Consider the following 15,376-nt stretch of genomic DNA (forward strand, 5'->3'; position numbering starts at 1 on the left):
ACAATAACATGTGACGATATTTAGCACCCGGACGAAAATAATCCAAAAAATGTTCTCATGTTAAAAAACAAAACAAAACAAAACAAAACAAAACCAAACAATGCTGCCGGTGGAAAACAGATCAGGAATGTCATTACTCCAATAATAATCTATCAGGAAGGAACCAAAAGTGGACACGACTGCAGATTTTCATCCCAATATCACAGCTGACTTTCTGATCACTGTTTTCTTCTCATCACAACATTTTCATATTTTTGTGGCATCAAACACAAAAAGAAAATTATCGTCAGACGAGATAAACCAGCTGAATTAATGTCAGTAGTCTTGTCCACTTTGAGCTTCCATAGAGGACATTTTTCTTTTTTCATATTTCTTTCCTTTCATAACACCAAGCAGGAAGACAACTTACTGTACATTCAATACATGAGTTTACAATACATTATTTCTATGTGCAACCAGTCGATTGCATCCCTACAGTGCTAATAGAAATACACACTTTCTTCTTCTACGCTACTTCAGATGCATTTCACAGGGTTATTTTCTGAATCAGGTTATGATTAAGGCACTATCAACGTTTTATGCACAGATATGAACAACCGGACGAATCATCTTTGCTGATGATGTTGTACTTTTCATGCATTATTGCTTATTGATGAATAACTGCAGTTACTGCACGTTTCTAAGTGACATCTGCTGTTTTTTTTTTTGTTTGCAGTTAATATTCAGCTTAACCTATGAAGCATTTCACGCCACAGCTTAGCATTTCAACTCCAAACCCCACGCCCCTGCAGACATGAGCGTCGTTATGCTTTACATGTTAAAGAACACATTTATTGACAAAGGCTGGGGTTTGGTTTCAGAAGTGCGAGACAAGGATTGCTATGGTGAAGCTCATTTTCGTCTTTCTTCCTACAACTAGACATATATCCATATAGATATATAGATATATGTGTGTGTGTGAGAGAGAGAGAGAGGTCATAGACAACAAAGCACATACACAATAATGTATTCATTCATTTTTTTAGGATTTTGATATTTGGCTGATGAACACGAACCCTTGAACCAGAACTGACTGTGATCTTTTACACAGACACAGAAAACATGACGTGCATGTAAATCTTCTCTGTGACTGACGTCCCATCTTTCTGTTGGTTGAGGGCTTTGTAGTCATGGGGTGAAAACTGCAGGTAAGACAGGTGATGACGGGGCCACACCTACAAAGAATATATTACAAAAATGAAAGAAAGTGATGTGAGGAATGTTTTGTTCCAGCTGACGTGTTAGTGTTTTATGTAAGATTTGTATCGAGAGAAGATCTCCATCTACATGGATGGATATGAAACTAGGGGGCGCCATCATGAAAAGAAGGAATCGTAGGTTTCTCCTTTTTGGAGATTTAAAGGTGATTTACAAAGCAGGTGTGCAGCTGTGGCAGAAGACCCGCACCACCTCTCCACCAACCGATTCACAGAGGATCACAGGATGGATGTGATGGTGTTTTATTCCAGACTCACCGTTCAAACCTTGTGGAACGTGACAAACCAACAAGAAACAGAAAATGACGCATCTGCATGTGCATTCGACACACATGAAGACTGGAACTGATCAGGATTAAAGATTTATTTTATCAAAAATAGATCACAATTGAAGATTGTCAAAATAAACATGGCGACAAAAACTGGAAATTAAAAAAAGAAAAACAGAAAAGAAGAATTCAAAATGCTTTTTGCTTCCACGCTGAAGTTCCCAGAACACAGGAATCAATCACACTATTGCTTTTTCTTATTTTGCATGAAAATGAAAGAATCTGGTGACAAGCCTGCAGCTGATAATGAACATGAGAATGTCCACGATGGGGCGATGCATGTTACATGTGGTGAACATCAGGTGGGGGTTAAATATGAGGCTGAAGTTTAGTCACGAGGACGCCGCTGCTGCCCTCGCAGGGGAGAAACTGTATTATTATTGTTGCACAGACAGTATGCAGAATACATTAATCATCATAACTAATGCGCAGTCACAGCTCATCAGTGCCTCTGTCCAACAGAAACCCCCCTCGGCTGTTTTTATGTCTAAGCAAAGCAGAATTACAACAATACAAAGTGCAGAGTTGATGCTCGGGCTTTGATGGCGACGGCGATGGCGAGTACGACCGACGTTTGCTGATGGTGACGACATTAAGATCAACATTTTGGGAAATATTTTTGTTTGTCACCCTCCCCAGAGTCAGATGAGAGGAAGGGAATTAGCTTCGACGATCTCCAGATCTATCCAGAGGTAGATCACAGGATGGCGACGGCATGACCCGCCATGCTCTCTCGCCTCTGATTGGCTCTCCGTGACATTCGTACCCTAACCACTCTCACTCCCGAAGCCTAAATCCAACGAAGACGAGTACCGCCCATCAGAGTCGGAGGACGGTGGTCCACGACTTCCCCATCCTAAGCACAAAGCCAAGCTTAGCGCAAAGACCAGACTAAACTGCTAGCTTAGCTCCATCAAAAGTACAAACAACAATCCGACAGCTCAAAGCTGCATTCATCCAAAATGTCGGAGCTTTCTACAGACCGTTCCACGAGGACAGGACTTCTGAGATGCTAACGGTTGTTGGTCAATAAGCAGCTCCAATGCTAACCACTTCTAAACCGCACTGTTTGGCTTTTACATTTATATTTCTACATGTTCAATAAACGAGATATATCATGGTAATAAAAGCTGCCATCAGAAGTGGATTTTTAGCTTCTCCCCCTGCTCCCAGTCTTTTTGCTAAGATAACATAACACACTACATAAGTAGCCTAGCCAGTATGGGCTATTAAATGCTGTGATTAGGCTAGAGGCTAGAAGTCGGGGCTAACCGTGTTAGAATAATAAAAACTGTCAAGCTGTAATAACCAGAGCTTTTCTTCTCTTCCTGTTCTGGTGATTCGGCAGCGGATACTTTGGTGTGACTTGCCAGACGGCAGCAAGGTGATCAGGCTGATCCTGTGGCCACTACAAATGACAATTTCCTTTAAAATTCCAGTTTTTGTGCTAAGCTAGGCAAGAAGTGTCCCAGATCTGTGTCTGTACAGTAAATCACACATTTTCAACTCTGTAAAACCACCGAAAACCATGTAAACAAGGCAGCTTTGAGTTGTTGGAAGTTGCATTTCATGCTAGCAGGCTTCCAGCCTGTGTGCTAAGCTAGGCTAAACGCAACCTGTGCCTGTCTCTGTACTGGACCCTGGACTGACATCAAACTGATATCCATCCTCTCTGAATCTGAAAGAGCGCTAACAGCAGGATTTCCCAAATATTCAGATCCTACGAATGTCACAGATATTCTGATGGAAATTTACAGATTAGACATCAGGACGGGATTATTGTCAGGGCGGGGAAAGCCTGTGAACCAGCATTTACACCATCAGCTGACATCAAATTCAACTTCCATTAAATCCTCAAAGTAATAAACTGTTTTAGGTTTAGCAGTTTTTAAGACAGGCTGACTCCACGTATTCAACGGCAGGAAGCCTCTGCGGTACATTATTGCCCTTAAATCAACATTTACTTCAGAAACAGTCACAAAACAATTCCACAAATAAATTAAAATGTGCAAAGAAAATCATGATGTCAGGCTCTAAGATGTTTGGCTGAAATCAGGCTTGATGACATCCCATATTTAATCAAAAGGCCCATATTCTCTTCATTGTATTCACCCCTCGTCACTGTGGTTTGGTATGCGTGTCTTTAGCATTTCTCTGACTTCTCGAAGTTATTAAATGGCAGTTTACAGAGCGTTTGGGTTCATTTAGTTGCACCAGACAATCAGAGAGACATTTAAAAACTCAATCCAGGTCTGATGACAGAGTTCAGGTAAGGGACGGACACCAACGTCATTCAGGTGTTAAAGCTTCTGTCGTTAATGAGCGGACACTGAGGTAGATGTTATCGATATAACAGATATACAGCATTTTGATCAAAACCCAAACGCCACCAGACACATTCAAAATCACCCACAGAAAATCAGAAGTGAAACGTCTGCGATGGTTTCAGCTTTCTCTTCCTGTTTTCGGCCGACAGACATTTTCCTCAGCGCTTCCTGCTGGAGCTGCTTTGTGTTTACAAAGGCAGAAATGGAAGAAATCAAATGAAATAAGAAGAAGAATTAAAACACATTAGCAAAAATGTTAAAAATCTACAAAATAATTCACGAGGTTAACCAATTCCTCTCCATATAAAACATATACAGTATGATAGTTTAAAAATAGAGATTTAGCAACTAACTAGTCAAACAGAATCCTTTGAAGAAACTTGATATCGATGAGCTGTTGTTGTTGTTGTTGTTGTTGTTGTGGTCGTTGTGGTCGTTGTTGTTATTGTTGTTGTTGTTGTTGTTGTTGTTGTTGTCGTTGTGGTTGTGGTCGTTGTTGTTGTTGTTGTTGTTGTTGTTGTTGTTGTCGTTGTTATTGTTGTTATTGTTGTTGTTGTTGTTGTTGTTGTTGTTGTTGTTGTCGTCGTTGTCGTCGTTGTCGTCGTTGTCGTTGTTATTGTTGTTGTTGTTGTTGTCGTTGTCGTTGTCGTTGTTATTGTTGTTATTGTTGTTGTTGTTGTTGTCGTTGTCGTTGTCGTTGTGGTCATTGTTCCCGTGTTACAGATTAGCGGTGTTGGGTCAGGCTTGTTTTCTTCTGTTTCCATGCTCTACTTTCCGAACATGCATTAATAGGTTTTGGTTTGAATATGATATGCAACACACAGACAGATGTACACGTTGTTTTTCTCTACAGCAAGAGGAGCGACCTCCCAGAAACCCTGTGGAGGAGTCCATGAGCCAGCAGGCATAGCAGATGATTCAAGTAACGTTTGTCGTACCTCGGAGTCCCATCGTGGCCCCTCCTGTGACGGGGAGGAGTCTCAGAGCTCCGCCTTTCCCGCCAGAGTCAGTGTTTTTAGCCAGAGTTTGTCACAGGAAGGAGGAAGAGGAGGCGGAGGAGGGGCGGGGGGAGCGGGGATGGCGTCTCTTTTGGTTTCACCGGGTGCAGCGAAGGAGAAGCGAAGGTGGAGGCTCATCGCCTGAAAAACAAACAGAAACACTGATGACTCACTACAACGTTCTGCTGCAGGATGGTTCTGTTTTCAGGTCACATGATGTCTCTACACGTTGGTCCTCCACCTGTGTGATGTCATCACGAGGGAGGAGCTACAGGGACTGACTTCCTGGAACCAGAATGTAAACAAACATGGCGTGTGACGTGTGTGACGCTGGCTGTCTGTGAGGTAAAGCCTCATCATTCTTTCACCTCACCTTGTTTACAGGTGAAGAGCACTCTGAGCTCCTATTGGTCACCAACACATGACTGACAGTTATCGTCCACTATGACCACAGATTCTACCCTGGACGCCCGACGTCTGTCGGGTCAGGTCTGAACCCGACGTTAGCCCTCTGCACATCGTTACAGCAAATGTCTGATCGTCAACAGGCAACGACTGTTTCTGAATCGCTGACTCGACGTGTTTGTCGAGCTTCAAGCGCTCGCGTCAAGTTCAAAGGTCTGATTTAGGGCGAAGAGTTCAGTTTGACTGGAATTTTCCCGGCCTCTGTGACATCCAGGCTCGTTCTCCTAAACACAAATCTGCAAAGCAGCCAAATGAAAGCCGAAGTGTTTTGGGACTGCAGCTGCAGCACAGTAACGAGCTTTCCTCTAAGACAATGTGTTGATTTCAGAGATGATCTCAAAGGCTGTGATATCTTACAGTAGATGGTCCACCTGCTAATGAGCTTTGAAAAGCAAATACTCAAACCAACAAGCAAACTTCAGCGTATTCAGAGACTCGCTGAGTATTTATCTGGATAATCTAAAACTTCAGAGACGTCTCGTATACGGAGACGTGGGAACAAACCTGCACTCTGTGAACGTGAAATCTGTGCTCTGACATCTGAATATTCCCTTTTCCCCAGTCTCTCCATCGCCCACACACACACACGCACACACTCCAGGCCATCTCCATCACCACAGTCACATGCTGAGGAAGCAGAGCCAAGGACAGGACAAACCAGCAGCCATCACTTCCTGTTTATTCTGTCTTGATTGTGCACACAGGGCAGCCGAGCTGTCGTCAGAGCGAACGACGCCGACCGGCAACATCAAGCTAACGTTAAAGGGTCACGACGGCCTGGATGACGGGAAGACTCCTGCACAGGAGATCTGATGAAAAGCCAGATTAATATCTTTCATGCTGACCCTGTGAAACATCGGCAGGGGGAGCGCTTGAGAAATCATCCCTTTCCTGCACACAATTTATTAAATTGTTCCCACAATTTAGTGATTTGCACCCTTGAATTACTTAATTTGTTCACTAGAATTAATAATTCAGATCATCCAGATGACTAAATCTTTCCTTCATTTTACTGAATCTGCCTCCGCCCTTCACTTCTCCACACAGCAGCACACTCTGTTCACTCCAAACGGGTTTCACTGAGGCAATAAATGAGGATTTGCTGTTGAGTTGACTCTCTTTTGCTCATGTGCACGTTTTAATAGAAGTGGTTCTGTCTCTTCGACCCAGTTTACCTGCTCTGTCACCAGCTGGGGCCTCTGAGATCAAACCCCCGGAGGCTGCAGGAGGTTTTAACCCAGCCACAAACTCTGCAGGTTCACTTTATAGACCCACTTTAATCTGTGTAAACTACGGTCGCTGGTGGGAAACTATGTGCGACCACAGACAGCGTGAAAAACCTCCTCTGGACAGGACGTGACGAGCTGCAGCAAGACAACCAAGCAGACGGTGAGCTGGACCATAAACAGCAGCAGTCCAACCAGCTGTGGACGGCGTTCATCTCTAAAATAATCCTGTGAAACTGCTCTCTGCTGTTTGTCGAGCTTCACTTCCCTCCAGCAGACTCAAGGTATTATCAGCTGGCATCTTTAAGCATGGCTGCACATTTTCCATGTAGTAACGGCTAAAAATAGTCCGTTCTCCAGGAAGGCAAAGTCAGGGGACATCAAGTAATAATCAATAGCAAAGTCACAGGAACGATGAGGTTTAATCGACTGACAGACGAGGTGTTCTGCATCGTTAATGCTCTATATGCAAATAAACACAGACAGCCTGTTGGTTTTTACCAGCAGGAGGCAGCGATGCCCTTCCTGAAACTAGTCTGCCAGAAACTAAAAGAAGAAGAAGAAGTTTGCAAAGATTTTGGCGTGTGTGTAAAATCAAATCAAATCAGGCTTCATGTTTACTCCAACCAGGAGAATCTGCCTGCTGTTGTGGCTTCTTGTTGTTTCATATGATGCAGTTAATGAATGAAGATTAGCTCAAGTACAAACTGCTACTGCAGGAAAAAGTCCAATAACAGCCTGCAGAAGAGGCGAGTAAAGCCAAATAACCACCACACATCACTTCAAGCTAAGCATCCAAACAAAGCCTGAGGTAGCCGAGGCTGAAGCTCCTGGTGTTCAGCTCTTCAGACCTTAACAGGTTCAGTTCAGGCTGCAGGCTGGCAGCACTCAGAACAAACTGCACTCCTCCAGCCAGCAGGGGGCGCTGCAGCGTCAGAGCAGCTGAACCAGCAGCCCTCCAGCTGATAGGATGCATTTCTACACGACAGGAAATAATGCAAACTCTCCAGCCAGTCACGAGTCAGTATTCTCTGTTGCTATGGTAACAGTCTTACTACCTATCATGTGAGCCAAAAAACTGGAATTTAGTCTTTTTGGCAGGTGGTGTAAACCTCCACCTGCTTACACTGCACAGGCTGAATAAAGAAAGGCTTCTGTGAAATTAGACTCATGCTGCTGAATCAGTGTAAACAGCATTAAACCACTTCAGCGTGATGTTGTGTGGATGTTGTGATCCTGTCACCATGGCGACCGCAGCTCAGCAGCTGCTGTCACTGTTGTGCTGGTCAAGGTCTCGTGACTGTCATTCATCAAGTGTAAGTGACAAACGTGTCTTTAAATAAGACTGAAACTCGACCTGAACCAACACGAAGCTGCAGGAAAGCTGACAGAAGGCTGAAAGACTCAGATCACAGCGATACCAATCAATAATCACGTCTAAACTTTATCAATAATCACAGCTAAATTGTATCAATAACCACAGCTACATTTATCAATAATCACAGCTACACTTTATCAATGATCACATCTAAACTTCATCAATAACAGCTGACTCTCACATATCTATGAATGAGTCATCACACAGGAAGTGGAAATAAACCAATGACTGCTCTCGTTTTCTGCGTGCAGACTGTCGGCTTCACAGCTGGAGCCTGAATAATGAACTTATTGATAAAATCGATCGATTGATCGATAGTGAGAGTGACTGTCGACACCTGCAGGGTAAATAAAGGGAACCGCCGCTCGTCTCTTTTAACAATCGTCACCAGGACTCCGAGATGTTTTATTGATTAAAAGCTCTAAAAGTCAGAGCGGAGCTTCAGTTCAGGTCGTTTGTTCTGCTTTATTTTGTTTTTGTCGTTGTTTCGAAGGTCGATAAAGTTGCGAGGGTTTAAAAACGAACAAACTAAAAATAATTCTGTGACGTTTGCTACGATCTGCTCCATCATGTGTTTCCTGTTAAACTCCGCCCTGCTCCAGCTTCACCTCCACACGTGCCTGTTTGTCTTTCATGAAGTGGAAAAAGGAGTGGGTTGGGTGGTGGTGGTGGAGGTGGAGGAGGTGGTGGAGGTGGAGGTGGAGGAGGTGGAGGTGTAACTCACTGCAGGCCACTCCAGGCTTCAGGACAGTTTCCCTCAGCGCTGACAAAGACGCTAACAATAGCTGTCAGAGTGTAACTCTGCCCCGTCAACAGCAGCAGTGTCATCCAAGGGGAAACCTGTTTACCTCCACCCGCACCGGCTGCATATGTTCAGAGAGGACACGCAGGGCGGAGCAGGAGGAGGAGGAGGAGGAGGAGGTGACCACACAGGAAGAGACTCTGACCAATCACCCTCCCCTGGGGGACGCCGTCCCTTAGCTGTGAGCTGTCTCCTGCTCTCAGTTATGTAACCAGATAGATTCAAACAACTCGCTGAACAAACATGGTGTTTGTGCCTCCACCTTCACACGCTGACGGAGAGACCAGAAGAACAAACAAAGACCAGACTGAGACCAGTCGACTCAGAGCTGCTCCTCTTCTTCATCCTCATTCAAGTGAATGGACAGAATAATAGAAACACCTGCCAGTATAACACAAAACAATCCAGCAACATCCCGCACAGGTAGATCCACACCTGGCGTTCCTCAGTTAAAGTGGAAGAGTGACCGGACGTTAGCGTGTCGCCGTCGCACGAACAAAAGAAAACAAGCCGAGTTTCTGGTTTCAGTGATCTTAAACTGCGTTTGTGAGCGGATGAAACAGGAAAACACGCAGAAGAGCTACGACCTGCTGGATCCACAGAGTCCTGGATGAAGCTTAACGAGCTGCATTCCAACCACCTGTGTCGCTCCTCGTTAGCGAGACGAGCGGCAGCTGGAGCTCCGGAGTCAAACCAGAGAGACGAGCTTCTGTTCACACCTGGAAACAGTTCACAAACTGATTTCTGGTCAGAAGTCCTGGAGTTAATCTTCCTCCTGCAAACTTTCAGTTTCTACTTTCAACCTACGATTGTCTGAGAATTTAATGTGGTTTAAAGCGTCATCTCATTCTGAACGGAGACTTTCAGGAAACAACAAGAATGAGGACGTTTATAAAACAGCAGGTGAGGTCCCTGCCCTCACCTGTTGCCATGGCTACTAAATACATACAAAGTCAAATACAGGTGTGATGATCAGATGGAATTAAAGTTTGTTTTCATGCTAAAATCACAAACTCCAACAACTGGACCGGATTAAGACCACCTCAGTCCAGACCAGAGTTCAACTGGACCGGATCAGGACCACCTCAGTCCAGACCAGAGTTCAACTGGACCGGATCAGGACCACCTCAGTCCAGACCAGAGTTCAACTGGATCTGATCAAGACCACCTCAGTCCGGACCAGAGTTCCTCCAACAGTTTTCACATCAGCCCAAACAAACCACATGCACGAGAACGCGGAGCATGAAAGCAGCCACAGATCAACAGTCCGGGGTCATGAGCAGAGAGAAAACAGGAAGTGATTTATTTTTAAAAATTGGAGGGAAATTCTGAATTGGAAGTGGATCTGAGTCTGTTTCATCCAGCTGAGAGGACTCATGTGAGCCAGCAGAGTCCTGAACAGCTGCACAGAGCAGACTTCCTGCAGCAGCTGCTGCCACCTGCAGGCTTCCAGCTGTACTGCAGCTGAGTGACGCCACAGAGGTCACAGGCTTCTGTCAGCAGCATCTCCTCCTCCTCCTCCTCCTCCTCATCATCATCATTATCCTGCATGGTTTTACAGGGACGCTGCTGTTCTATTGGTCTAAATGACACTTCAAACTTCATGTTTCAATCTGTTGAACTGAGGTTTCCAGGACTTTAGATTATTTTTCCAGTTTTTGCTCTTTGTTTCTATGACTGATCATCACAGTCCAATCATATTTAAGTGATATATCAGCCTGTTTATCACTGATCAGGATCAGGGTCTGAAAATGAGTCTTGAGTTTGGACTCACTCACGTGTTATAACCACAGTGTGGTGCAGGGACGGTGACTGATGGCGAGCTGCACTCATTCGGCCTCAGCGTCCCGCCTGAGGACGCTTCACGTGGACAGGAGGAGGCGGGGCTTAAACCACCAACACAGACAACCTTCTCCAGCTCCTGAGCCACAAGCACCGCCTCCTTATTACACACAGCTGATGAGCAGCCAGGCCAAGCAGGAAGCAGGAATCTGGTCCTGTCTTTATTTACACCAGCATTTATTCTACAGCGCCTCTGAAACGCATCAGGTTCTGCCTTATTGAGAAAAAACACGCAAAAACCTTCATTTTCATTCATTCTTTGATCTCTGAGTCTTAAAATCTCGTCCCACCTGCAGATGTTTGGTGTTATTTTATTCAGTGTAAGTCTTGAATGTTGAATGACACTAAATAAGGAGAACATAGACGTTACCTGCCTCACAGAGCGATTTTAAAGATTAAAGATGCACCAATCAACATCCTCTACAGAACAAATGAACACTCAGTGACCAGCTGGTGAACACAGTGCAGCAGTTAGCAGCTAAAGACCTCGGGAAGTGGAGGAGACCAAAAACAGAGCTAAAAGAGAGGCGTGTTGCTCTGTGTCTGCTGGACGCGAGAGCAGCAAACTGTTTGCTAACAAGTTCAATGATTCAGCTTTATGTTGGCTTTTCTACTTGTTCTGCTGCCCCCTAGTGGCCAACAGCCAATTACTGCTGCTTTAAATCAACATATCTCCTCAACTGATGTGAAAAAGTTTAATCTGCTTCTATGAACAAGCTCCTAAAATAACAGCTGCCAATTGATTAGACGAACACACGCTGTAGTTATTGATTATCAGGCAGGAAGACGCTGAATGAACCTGCTGATGTTCTGCGATGAAGAAACGTGTTCTGGGTGCTTTAATGTGCAGGTTGAACTCACCTGTCTGTGTGATCAGCCCTCCGCTGATATGAGTCTGTCGGCCGTCTGAGTTGAAGAGTCGTCATCCGTCCGTCCATCTGTCTGTCCGTGTTGATGAGTCAGCAGTAAAAACTCCATCAGACCTCCATCCATCAATCCATCAGTTAATAATCCAACAGGATGGTGAACATGTGACCTTCACTGTGGGAACGTCTGCTGGACCCAGTTTAATTCCTCCAGTCTGTTAAAAATCCCCCTTTTTTCCATTAGATTTGGTTGAATGATTCGTCCCTGGAGTCCGGAGGAGTAAGGTGCTTTAATGACGGAGCTAATTATGGAAACCTTAAAATACGGCAGGCGGCCTGTTTTTTAACTGTTCTTAATCTGACGAGAACTGATCAGTTCACAAAATATCAGGGCAAGTGCTGAAATATGGATCGACTTAGTCTATTGGTTGAAATCTGTTCAAATGAAAGCGTCAGAGCTCGGCTGATCAGCTGATCACAGAAATATTAGTGTCTGCATCCTGATTCATTCCAGTTCAAAATCTCCTGCTTCAGGTCATTTCGTCTCAACATTCATTGCAGCAAGATGTTTGTTTTATGTAAAAACTGATATTTTTGTCCTCAAATATTAATGTCTGTGTGGTGAAAATATCCTCAGCCTCATGACTCAGTATCAGTCGACCTGAATCAACCAAAGTGTGTCTGTTTGTATCATAAACTATTGATTTCTGGAGGATTTCTTAGCTTTTCTATTTTGAATCATTTTGGGGTTTCCTGCCTCAATAAAAGACCTTGTGATGAATATTTGTTGCTTTTGTCGATGTTTCTAAAATAGCAGATAATGAGCGTGATAGCTGGCTGCAGCTCAGTCTGGAGCCTCTCTGTGGAGGGGGCTGAGCTGTAGGGACAGCAGGTTAAACACCTGCATGTGAATACGTTTCATTTGCTCAGACTCGCTGTTAAAGAGGGAAACGATGCGTTCGATTCAGCTGCTGGACTCAAACAACATGGAGGCTTCCACAACATGGTGGTTTTGTGGCCTCGCTGAGCCTCGTCTCTACAGCTTCAGCATCCTTTTATTCCTGTGGCAGACAATACAGAAAAGTCTGGAAGGTTGCTATAGAAACTGCATCCAGTGAAAAGGTGCAGGGCCCCGTTTCAGCCACATAGTGGCGCTCTTGGATTGGAAAAGCTGCACCTGGTTTCATAATGCTGTTACAAACAGGCTGCCATGGAGGATTTCAGGCTCCTGAAGCCTGAAACATTTAAATCAGCATATCACCGGGGTGCGTGTGCCCTGCTTCTTGTCTTGTAGGCTCGTTGTGCTGCAGTGTGATTTCAGAATAGAGGTTATAATCAAATCTGCCATCAAAGTCATTTAATTTTAGGATAATTGATTCTTCCAGCCTGCTGCACATCATCTGATCCACCACTGAGCTCCATCCAGCCTGAATGGAAAATACAAGGGTGAAATAACAGGTGTGTGTGTGTGTGTGTGTGTGTGTGTGTGTGTGTGTGTGTGTGTGTGTGTGTGTGTGTGTGTGTCTGTGGGAGACCATAATAAAAACAGCCACCATGTGCCGCCTGCATCACTCTGTAAATTTAGATTACGTTGGTCCTGTGTCGTCTCTGCTTCAGATGAACAGAAAAGCAAATGTAAACTTTAAACCTGCATCACTGTGGCAATAAATTACGCATTACTAAGAGAAACATTACAATAATAAAGTGCTACAACTGGCTACAGGCTGATCATTCCGAAGCTTCCCCCCGACTCATGGCGCGTAATGGAAGACTGTTTGTGGGAGACAGAGTGAATTCTCGTATAATCCATCCGCTGTGCTGATGTAAATGAATCCCTTTGATGGCAGAAATAAGGAGCTCGCCAGTCTAAACTCAAACCAGAGTGCAGGATGTTGCGGGTGGCGCTCAAAGGTTCCCTCCGCGCGCCACTGATGCGTAATTGTGAGTCCGAGTCAAACATCGGTGAGCTTCCCGGTGTAGGCTTTGTGCGGGCTGCAGTTGGTGTATTTGATGGAGTCCGCGTCCTCGCTGTCCAGGTAGTCGGACTTGGACAGGGACGGCTTGCTGTCGCTTCTCTTGAACTCTCCAAATGGCGGCTGCTGCTGGCCGCAGGTCACGTGCGTGTACTGGAACTGCTCCTCGTGCTCCGTCTCCCGGTGGTAGAAGTAGTTGAAGTTGGAGACGATGACCGGCACCGGGAGCGCGATGGTTAACACTCCGGCGATGGCGCACAGGGAGCCCACGATCTTACCCCCGATGGTGACTGGACACATGTCCCCGTAGCCCACCGTGGTCATAGACACCACGGCCCACCAGAAAGCGTCCGGGATGCTGCTGAAGCCCGACTCCGGGTCGTCGGTCTCCGCAAAGTACACCGCGCTGGAGAAGAGGATGACCCCGATGAAAAGGAAGAATATAAGCAGTCCCAGCTCCCTCATGCTCGCCTGCAGGGTCTTCCCGAGGATCTGGAGCCCCTTGGAGTGTCTGGAGAGCTTGAAGATCCGGAAGACCCGGACCAGGCGGATGACCCTGAGGATGGCCAGCGACATGGCCTGCTGTCCGTTCCCCTGGTGCTCCGCTAACTCCAGCCCCAGAGTGATGAAGTAGGGCATGATGGCCACGATGTCGATGGTGTTCATGATGTTCTTGAAGAAAGCGGGCTTGCTCGGGCAGGCCAGGAACCTGACCAACAGCTCGAAGGAGAACCAGATGATGCAGAGCGTCTCCACGATGAAGAACGGGTCAGTGAACGGGTTTGGCTTCTTTGCGCGCGCGGTTCCGTTCACCCCCAGCTGCTCGTCAAACGTTCTGGCCTCCTCTCTGAACTCGGGCAAAGTCTCCAAGCAGAAAATCACAATGGAGATGAGAATAACCAGCACGGAAACGATGGCGATGCCCCTGGCGGGTCCGGAGCTCTCCGGGTACTCGAACAGGAGCCAAACCTGTCGCTGGAACTCGTTTTCAGGCAGCGGGCGCTCTTCCTCCTTAATAAAGCCCTCATCCTCCTTAAAATTCTCTATCACCTCCTCCCCCAGTTCGTAAAATTTAATCTCCTCCATGAAAATGTCCACCGGCACGTTGACGGGTCTCCTGAGCCTCCCCCCGGACTGGTAGTAGTAGAGGATGGCATCGAAGCTGGGTCTGTTCCTGTCGAAGAAGTACTCGTTCCTCAGCGGGTCAAAGAAGCGCATCCTCTTGCGCGGGTCCCCCAGCAGAGTGGAGGGGAACTGGGCGAGCGTCTTCAGCTGCGTCTCGAAGCGCAGCCCGGAGATGTTGATGACCACCCGCTCGCAGCACTCCTGGTTCTCGACTCGCTCCGGGTCGTACACATCCTGGGCTGACAGCGCGGCCAGTGCCACAGTCTCATCCAGGTTCTCTCCGGGCACCACTGTCATCTTTCCCCCCCAGACAAGGGCGACGTTTCCCGCACCTCAGTCCTCTCTGTTCCCCCTCCGACACCCACGCGCGTCTTTGGACCCCAGCTGAGCGTCTCCGCGTGTCCCTCTCCGTTCGGCTGCTGTGTCGGCGTCACGTCTGCGGGTGATCTGGTTCCGCTGGCATTTTGGGGGCCCCCCCGCCGCTCACCTTTCCCGTCCACGCGCTGCTGTAGTCTGGACTATCGGCTCGGCTGTCACATTCACTGCATCTTAAGCAGGCTTTGCCCTCCCCGAGGTGACGTGTGTGTGCACACTCTCTCACTGAGAAGGAAATAAAAACACACACGCACGCACATTTGCTCCCGATGAATCTGATCCAGCTCTTCACTCACAAACATGCACAGAATGACATCGAGCTCGTGAGCAAATATGAGGAATGTGGAGAGTTTGCGTGCACGGAGAGGGTCGTGCGTAATGAACCTGTTGTCTCCAGTGTGGCACAGGCTCAAG

General features: G+C 46.4%; 1 protein-coding gene across 1 annotated transcript; it reads right to left on the reverse strand.

Annotated features, from left to right (window-relative positions):
• Window positions 1-4,528: 4,528 nt before the first annotated feature.
• On the reverse strand, window positions 4,529-15,074 carry LOC121625521 (shaker-related potassium channel tsha2-like). Its single transcript, XM_041963631.1, has 2 exons — window positions 11,485-15,074; window positions 4,529-5,051 (listed from the first exon to the last, which is right to left on the reverse strand). The coding sequence occupies exon 1, from the start codon at window positions 14,882-14,884 to the stop codon at window positions 13,442-13,444; it is 1,443 nt and encodes a 480-aa protein (XP_041819565.1). The 5' UTR covers window positions 14,885-15,074; the 3' UTR covers window positions 4,529-5,051; window positions 11,485-13,441.
• Between the last annotated feature and the right edge of the window lie 302 nt (window positions 15,075-15,376).

This window comes from Chelmon rostratus, chromosome 22 (genome assembly GCF_017976325.1).
Source record: "Chelmon rostratus isolate fCheRos1 chromosome 22, fCheRos1.pri, whole genome shotgun sequence".
NCBI classification, from domain to species: Eukaryota; Metazoa; Chordata; class Actinopteri; order Chaetodontiformes; family Chaetodontidae; genus Chelmon; species Chelmon rostratus.